This window comes from Trichechus manatus, unplaced genomic scaffold (genome assembly GCF_000243295.1).
Source record: "Trichechus manatus latirostris isolate Lorelei unplaced genomic scaffold, TriManLat1.0 scaffold00140, whole genome shotgun sequence".
Lineage (NCBI taxonomy): Eukaryota > Metazoa > Chordata > Mammalia > Sirenia > Trichechidae > Trichechus > Trichechus manatus.
In genome coordinates, this window is record NW_004444076.1 from 4,790,041 (window position 1) to 4,799,552 (window position 9,512).

The following is a 9,512-nucleotide window of genomic DNA, read 5'->3' on the forward strand; positions in this document are numbered from 1 at the left end:
AAAAAAAAAAAAAAAAAAAAACTCTTGGTGGCTTCTAACTGTCCATAGAATAGAGTCCATAATGCTTAACTCTTTAATGGCTTAAACCCAACATACCTTCTGAAACTTATCTCTTACTACATATCTTCACACAATCGCCTGTTGTTGTTGTTGTTAGGTGCTGACGAGTGGGTTTTGACTCACAGTGACCCTATGTACAACACAACGAAACATTGCCCGGTCCTGTGCCATCCTCCAAAATGGCTTTCTCACTCCTTCCAGACCCACTCTGAATTCACCTATAGCCTCACTCCCCTTAGCCTTTGTATTCATCTCTCCTGGAAGGTCCTTCTCCCCTTTCTTGATCAGTGCCAATCCTGCCCATTACAATCTAATGCAATTTCTCCTTTCCCTGAATTTGTTATATCTACTACACACTCACCCTTTGGTTTTGTCTGCCTGCCTTCCACAAACTTTTATTAAGTACCCATTGCATGTCAAGCCCTGCACAAGGTGCTGCAAATCATCTGATGGCTGTGATGGTTAAGGCTGTGTGTCTACTTGGCTGGGCCATGATTCTCAGTCGTTTGGCAGTTATGATATAGTTTGGCAGCTATATAATGATGTAATCACCTCCATAATGAGATCTGATATAATGTAATAATTTCCATGATGAGATCTGCTATAGGGAGCCAATCAGCTGAAAGGAGTTTCCTGGGGGTGTGGCCTGCATCCAATATATGTGGTCTTTCTGGCAAAACTGGCTGCTTTTGCTTGCTCTGGATTCTGCAGCTGGCTCCTGTTCATTTGACCTCCAGCTCTTGGGACTTGAGCTAGCAGCTTACCTGCCAATCTTGGGATTCATTAGCCTCCACAGCCTGTGAGCCAGCAGCCTGCTATCTGACTTGCCAATCTTGGGTTCGGCAGCCCCTGCAGTTATGTAAGTCAGGAGAAGCCTCCAGCCTGATTCACGGAGTTGGGACTTTCCAGCTTCTACGACCACATGAGCCATTTCCTTGATATATATAAATCTCTACTTATATATGTGTCACTGGTTTTGCTTCTCTAGAGAACCCAGCCTGAGACAATGGCGATACATTTGGGTTTTTATTTAACATTTGTGTGTGTGTGTGTGTGTGTGTGTGTGTGTGTGTGTGTATGGGCACATTTTATCTCACCAAACAGTCTGGAGGTTAAGAGCAGGGGCTTTGGAGTGTGATAACCAGTATCTGAATCTAGGCTTTTTGATGTCATGCCATATGTAATCTTGGGTAAATAGATAACTTTTCTGAGCCTCAGTTTTCCATAAAATGGGTATAATAATAATACCTAACTTATCAGGTTGTTGTAAAGATGAAATGAAATAATATATGTGTCATTTCAACCAGGTGCCTTGTATACACTAAGTGATCAGTAAACGGCCATTACCCTTATGTTTTGATGATGACTATTATTTGGGGCAAGGATTATATATTAGAACTTTAATTGTTTATTTTCTCTATAGTTCATCATTACCACTGAAAGACAACACAGTAATAATCTGTTAAATGAATGAATGAAAGAGAAACCAAGGAAAGACCTTGACAAATGGAACTTTTAGGAAAGTCTGGCCACGAGAAGCTCAACAGCATTCTAACCTGGACATTCTCATCCATCCCAATGGCTTCTACTGCCATCTCTAAGCAGATGACACAGCTGTCTACTGGACATTTCCACTTGGATATCTAATAGCCCTCAAATTCCACAGGTCCGAAACCAAATGAAACCTCATTTCTCCAAACCTTTACTCCTGCTATCCTCCCTCCCTCTGTTACTCTGCATTCTCCAGGCTCAAACCTATCCAATCTCTTTGCCTCTTCTCTGACATTCGTCAACCACAGCCAAATGGTCACCAAGTTCTATTGATTTTACTTTCTCGATATTTTTTCACATCTCTTCCATGATCTTCATCCCCACTGCTATCGCCCCAAAGCTATCCATCTCTCACTTGAGCCACTGTAATAGTCTCCCGACTGGTCTCTCTACTCTTAGATTCTTCCCACTCCATTTCATTTTTCCAAAGCACACCCAAATTCATCACTTTCTTGTCCCCAAACCTCCAGTGGTTCCTTCTGCCTATAAAATAAAGCTCAAGCATCTTAGACTGGCATTCAAGACCTTCCGTGGTCTAGACCCATATGTTCTTTGAATTTCCCCTTCACCAACTTCATGCTCCATCCGAACTAAAATACTTCCAATCTTGTATAAGGTTTGTACTTTCTTGACTATGTGTCCTTTTACTCCTCAATCCCTTTGTTTCCTTGATCCAAATCATGTTTCAAGAAACAGTTCAAAAGCACCTTGCTCCATGAAGCTTTCCCTTCTGGAAGTTCTTACTCCCTTCTCCAAATACTCATAGCATTTTCCTGTCCCACAGCACCTATCATTTTTTTCCCCTTTGTTTTACAGTTATATCCATTTTCTTGTCTTTCATAGTAGCAGTCTTATCATTTTTGATTCCTCAGCCTTTAGCCTGGTGTCTCAGTGTGATGTGTACTTAATGTCTGTTGGACAATGTAATAGATCCAACGTAGAGCACGAAGTCTTTTCCAGTGGACTGAATTTAGACATAGTGTATATTAACACTGCTCAGAGAGAAGATGCTGCATCTTATTTTTTGTGACATCAATGGAGCTAATGCTGGGAGCTACTAGTTCAGTAGATTGCCAAAAGACTGAGGGCAAGCCAGGCAGCATCCTTGGGCTTCAAAGCCCAGCAGAAACTTTCAGTGAACTACAGGATAACATTTGCCTTGTTTGGAAACATTTTATAATTCAAAACTCCTTTGTACTTCAGAAAACTAAACGGCATTTGGGGAGGCAATGTGCCACTTCTTCCTCTGCCTGTCTTGCTCTGACTTATTGCCCACATTCCTGGCCTATGTGGACCCAATGGGACTGGCTCAAGACTGACCTGGTGATCATGATTCCCAGCCTACTCTGGCTCTGGCTTCCTTGGACATACTATGTACAGCATCCCTCTCCTTCCTCTTGGTTTTCTCCTTCCCTCCCATCCTTCCTTTCTTCCTTCTTTTTTTCCTCCTCTTCTTTCTCTTCTCTCTTTCTCTCCACAACATAAATAATGCACACTCTTTAGCTTTAAATCTTAATTCCACTACTCACTAGCAAAGAACTTAACATCTCAGTTTCCTTATCTATAAAATGGGAATAATAATCCTTATATTTTATAGGGTTGTTAGGAGAATTCAGTGAGTTAATCTATATAAAGCACTTAGCATAGTGCTGTGTGAGGTGGATATGGTGGCATGCTGCCCTGCTCTCCTTGCAGGAATGAAAGATTTATTCCTGTAGCCTGCAACCAACGACTGATTAATGTAGGGGTCTAAAGGTCTGGCTTCCCTGTCCCAACTTGGGACAACTCTGAAGGGACATCTCAGATCCTGAGCCTCCTCAAAGGTCAGTTGAGTCTTCCTTGAGACCTCACTGCAGCCAAACTCCTCCATCTGCCCTATCCTATTTACTTTCCTTCTACAGGTGTTGATCTCAAGAGCACTCCCTAACAGACTTCCTATATGATAATCTCTGTCGCAGAGATAGCTTCCCAGGAAATCCAACCCCTAACACTGAGACCAGAGTGAGGCTTAATGCATGGTGGGGCTGTGCACAATAGGTAGGACTTGGCAGTAGCAATCTCGTCCACGTTTAAACACCTAAGTGGCTGGTGCTCAGTGGCAGAGGATGCTCCATTGGCTCCACTATCCAACTGCCTCTCAGCACCTCCTCCTCTGGAGCTGTTGGGAATGGGATGAGGAAGAGATTTAGGTGCTTGGGAAAGCTGTTAGGGACAAGGGCTATTCTCAGATAAGCCTTCCTCCCAGCTCCAGGCAATGGCCACTGTGGGAAAGAGTCAGAAAAGCAGTTCTCACTCTTCTTTGTGATTTACACCAGACAGCTCTGGGTGGCCTGGCCCAGCCCCTCCTCCCTGAACAAGAGGGGCCCACAAAACTTCATGGTCTCCCATGCTTTCAGGGTACATCTAGGTCAACTGGCATAACAAAGCTTATTAAGAAAATGTTCTGCATCCTACTTTGATGAGTAGCGTCTGGGGTCTTAAAAGCTTGCAAGCAGCCATCTAAGATGCATCAGTTGGTCCCAACCACCTGGAGTAAGGCAGAAGGAAGAACACCAAAGACACAAGGAAAGTATTAGCCCAAGAGACAGAAAGGGCCACATAAACCAGAGACTTCATCAGCCTGAGACCAGAAGAACTAGCTGGTACCTGGCTACCACCAATGACTGCCCTGACAGGGAACACAGCAGAGAATCCCGGATGAAGCAGGAGAAAGGTGGGGTGCAGAACTCAAATTCTAGTAAGAAGACCAGACTTAATGGTCTGACTGAGACTGGAGGAACCCCGGAAATCATGGCCCCTGGATTCTCTATCAGCCCAGAACGGAAACAATTTCCAAGGCCAACTCTTCAGACAGGGATTGGACTGGACTGTGGGACATAAAGTGATACTTGTGAGGAGTGTGCCTCTTAGCTCAAGTAGACACAAGAGACTAAACGCGCAGCTTCTGTCCAGAGGTGAGATGGGAAGGCAGAGAAGGTTAGGAGCTGGTTGAATGGACATGGGGAATCGGGTGGAAAGGAGGAGTGTGCTGACACAGTATGGGGAAAGCAATTAGAGTCACATAACAATGTATGTATAAATTTTTGTATGGGAAAAAATTTAAAAAAATAAAAAAGAACAAAACTTCATGGTCTCCCCAGCCCTGGGCTTTGGCTTCACTACCTTTGTGGTCTGCTTCTCTAACATCTCAGTTTGCAGCTCTGCTTTCAGTCTTGGAAACCACAAGAAGTCATTTTTTAATCTTCGAAGTTGATTCAAGAGATCCTCTAAACCATCTTCCCCTACAGCCCAGCAGCCACACAACATCAGGGGTCTGATGATACTCCTTCCTTGAAAAACTCTGCCTCCCTCACCCAGCAGTTGGGGAAGAGGTAACTCTGCAGGGCTCTGGTTAGGGCATCAACACTTATTTGTGGGTGACCTTGGGCAGGTCACTTAACCTCAGCTTGCTCATCTGAGAACAGATACACTCCTACCCATGCTTTAAAACCAAACTTGAGGGCTTCAGAAGCACTCCTTACTCCACTCAGATCACAGAGACCGTGAAAATTAAATGAAATAGTGAAGGGGAAGTACTTTGTCAGCTCCTAAGTACCATAAAAAAGATAATGAGCAGAGATCCCTACCGAGGCAGGGAGACCCTTATCTCCTCTTTTTAATGCAACTAGATAAAACACATCAGAAAACAAGAAGAGAGACTGCAGCTTAGAGCATTCTACACCCCTGAAATGGCAGCCCAGGGGGTGAGTAGGGAAGACCTCCAGAAAAGACAGGTGATGGGGCAAGGTGGGGCTGATGTGGCCCCATCAGCTCTAGTTGACTTGTTTACATGCCAAAGTATAGGCCCAGTATTCAGAGCTCTGGATTTTTCTAGATAAGCCAGAAATCTAGGTGGTTTTATTTTGTTTTCTAAATAAGGTCTCCTAACTAGGGTCGTTATGAGTTGGAATCGACTTGATGGCAATGGGTTTTAACTTTATAATATTGCCTACAAATTCAAACTTTTCAAATGTTTTGTTACCTATACATTTAAAACAACAATAAAAAAAAAAAAAACTTCAACAGAATGTTGAATTAAAAAAAAAAAATCAAGTAAAAACAACAAAAACCAAAAAACACTGAGAGCCAAATCCTACATGTCTGGGGACCAAATCAGCTGGCTGCCCTTGGAGGCCTGTGAGTCCACCAACGAAGGGGTCTCCTCCACGACTGCCCTTAGACTGCTCCCATCTCTTCCCCATACTGCTGTGTTTGTTACAGCTACCTTCTCCACCTCTGGTCATGACAAGGTCCACTCAAGTGTCTCCTCTCCCCCCCCCACTTCCCCCTCCCCCCATTTTGGCAGTGCTAACACACTAATTTTGTTGAATTCTCTAACTAGACTTTAAGCTCCTCGAGACCGGGCCTATACACCGTTTTTATCCCTGAACCCCCAGGGAACTTTTATGAAGTTGATGTTTACTACATATTTGTTGAATGCAATTGAATTAAATGTCACTGGCCCAGATCTGCTCATGTACTCTACACTTTCATTACAGGCTCTGGATGTCTCTCTTAGTTTGAGGTCTGCTCGAGTCCCACCTCTTCCAGGCTGACCCCAAAGCCACTATTTCTCTTTCTTTTCCTCTTTCTCCTCTAAAATCAGAACAGTTGCTTTCTCCATCTCTCTGGTAATTAGCACTCAGTATTTAGAAGGCTCTCAAAATATGCTTGTTGAACTCAATAGATATTTAGCTCCTAAGGCTCCACTTTGAATTCATATCTTGGTTTCCCAACTACAGTAACGCAATTCTGGGGCAGGGTCCATGTTCTTCTCATTTTGCATCCCACGCATGACAATGGGAGCAATTGAGACCTGAAATCCAGCCATGAGACCATCCGTGTCAGCCTGGAGAAAGGGTTGCCATGTTCTTACTAGTTAAGGAGGGCTGCCTTTTTGTAATTCTAATTTCTCATAACTTGCATGAAGACACCTTATGTGTTAGTGAAGAACCTGCCTCTCCACCCCTGTGCCTGGCACATGGAAGATGCTCAACACATCTGTCGATTGAGTTCATTCAATTCAGCAAGCATCTACTGAGCACCTACTATGCACAAAGTTTCACCACCATTGAACTGTCCAGGAATGTGGGAAAGATTAGTTTCACAGGAACTCAGCAGTATGCTCACTCAGGTCAGCTTGGAGTTAACTTCCCATTGGAGTGAGCTGGCTTCCTGTTACGTCCTCAAGAATTTTTTATAGCCACATCCTAGACATGACCTGGGAATCTGCTTCTTCTAGAACTGGGACCAAAACCTGTAGGGCCAAGGCCTGCATGTGACTGGATTCTAAGCAGATAAGCAGGAAGGAGAAGCACACAGCAGAATCACCCCCAGTCAGAGATGTACAAAATGAGCTATTCACCATGGCCATAACTGAAGTCCAAGTAATTGATTATGGCTTGGGCCTGGCTCCTGAGAGCCAAGGTCTTGCCCTGTTTCCTCCAGTTTTGAATGCTAACACTCCCCTAGAGGGCCAGAAGTAGGTGGGACACTGAGAGGGTGGGAGCAGTTGTATTTGATGCCCAGTGGGGTGGGATGGAGTGGCTGAGGGAATTGGCAGGGACTGAGGGAGGGAGGCCCAGGAGAGGAAACAATGATGGGTGTGCCACAGCCTCCCAGTCAAGAGGCAGGGTGGTGTTACCATTGCCAAGTTCACTTACTGCCCGTGAGAGTTACTTATACTATACTTTGTCAGCGCCAACCCTTCCCAGCTCATGTGCCAGAAATGCCCTCAACAACAGCCAGCAGATGTTCTGCAGTTTTGCTTCACCCATTTTGTTTGCAGAAGTCACAAAGATCTTAGGTGCCAGAACCCTTCAAACTCTTCCATAGAAACCCTTATAGCAGGAGGAAGTCTTGGGGTAGAACCAGAGGCTAAAAAGTTTCTGTAAAGCTGTATGTTTTATATTAAAAATTAATATGAATTTTGAATTTCATGTTATATCCTATTTATTATATAAAAATAGTTTCTCCCTGTATCTATTGAGTAAAATTATTATCCCAGAAAGTGCCAAGTTTATTTTGTTACCCTGTATATGCCTCCCCCTTGTCCCCTCAAAACACCCAAGAGTACACATTTCCAAGTATGAATCATAAGCTTTTTCTCTTGGTGCAGTGTCCCCAGCCTACTTCCTAGTCTCCTCAGTCCCTATCTGTCCAAACTCTACCTTCAATTCAAGTTCCATCTCCAGATTCCCCTCAGGCTAAAAGTAATCTCTGCCTCTTTTGAACAGCCTCAGGTCTTTTCTGTGAACCTGATCATGTTTCCTCTTAGTATTCTGTGTCTCTGTCTTCTTCTCCTCAAGAACCATTAGCTTCTTGAAAAGAGGGTCTATATCTGATTTTTTCCTGTATCCATCATGGAAACTGTCATTGTGTACTTAATAGGTGTTCAATATACGATGAGCATAGCTTTAGACCTACTCCCCGACTGCCCCTCCCCCTTCCCCCCAGCTCCAGAAAAGGAAGATTTCACACAGGGGCCTGGTTAATGAAAATTCTGCTCCTTGGTGCATTTGTGCTTGGCTGTAAAAGGTCTGGGCCTGGGAAAGGGGGGCAGTATCTTGCCTTCAGTGTCATAACGTATCATTTTATAGCTATGAAGTGTTCTGGTCCAGGATAAGAGGATTCACCCAATGATACAATAGCAAAGAAAACAGGATCTTACCTTAATATTGTCCTCTGGCCAAGAGTTCAGCATTGTTGCAATGTGGCCCTTGTCATGAATGGTGATAAACAGCCCACTGGGAGAAACAAGACATACACACAAAGAAACCAGGCAGTCAGACTGGAAACAGAGTAAAGACCACAAGTATTATGTGTCAATCCATCACTTAATCTTGCCATAGACCTGGGCAAGAGGGGTCTCTGCCCAAAGCCCCAACAATTTAAAGGCCCTGCTCTGGCTCTCCTCCAATCATATCTCTCCACAGAGCAAGGAGTCCATCGGGTCGAGCTCACCGGAGCCTGCACTGTCTCAGTATCCCTCTAGACCACACTCCAGTTACCCAGGACCCCAGAATTTCCTGTCCAAATGGCCCAAAGTCTACTTCCAGGTAATGTGTGGCCTCTTCCCTGGGTCTCTCCTACTGAATATAGGCCACACTGCTGGTGAGTGGATCCCTAGCTGGAACTTGGACATGTGGGCTGGGGTGTCCATATACATGCCATGAGGCCCCTTGTGGTGTGGAATGGAGCTGGGGATGGGAAAAGGAGTGGGCCAGTTTTTTCTGGAGCCCTGGTTGCACAGTGGTTAGGTGCTCAGCTGCTAGCCAGAAGGTTGGTGGTTCAAACCCACCAGCCACTTTGCCGGAGAAAGATGTGGCAGTCTGCTTCCATAAAGATTTACAGTGTTGCTGGGGAAGCCAGCACAACTTGTCCAAGGCAAGGTTACGGAAGCGCCATAGACACATCCAAACTTCCTGAGGGACTGAATTGCTGGGCGGAGGGCTGTGGGGACCATGGTCTTGGGGAATATCTAGCTCAATTGGCATAACATAGTTTATAAAAAAAAATGTTCTACATTCTACCTTGGTGAGTAGCGTCTGGGGTCTTAAAAGCCTGTAAGCAGCCATCTAAGATATTCCACTGGTCTCACCCCTTCAGGAGCAAGGGAGAATGAAGAAAACTAAAGACACAAGGGAAAGATTAGTCCAAAGACCTGATGAACCACAACTACCACAGCCTCCACCAGACTGAGTCCAGCACAACCAGATGGTGCCCGGCTACCACCACTGACTGCTCTGACAGGGATCACAACAGAGGGCCCCAGACAGAGCTGGAGAAAATGTAGAACAAAATTCTAACTCACAAAAAAAGACCAGACTCTCGGGGAACATCTAGCTCAACTGGCATGACAC

At 44.7% G+C, this 9,512-nt stretch overlaps 1 protein-coding gene across 2 annotated transcripts in view; it reads right to left on the reverse strand.

The window, feature by feature from the left end:
- ME3 (malic enzyme 3) overlaps positions 1 to 9,512 on the reverse strand; it is a 244,626-nt gene that overhangs the window by 71,726 nt on the left and 163,388 nt on the right. For both annotated transcript variants that reach the window (XM_023739802.1, XM_004385527.2), the window contains one exon: positions 8,321 to 8,396. In XM_023739802.1, coding sequence (XP_023595570.1) covers positions 8,321 to 8,396 — 76 coding nt within the window. The remainder of the gene's footprint in view (positions 1 to 8,320; positions 8,397 to 9,512) is intronic.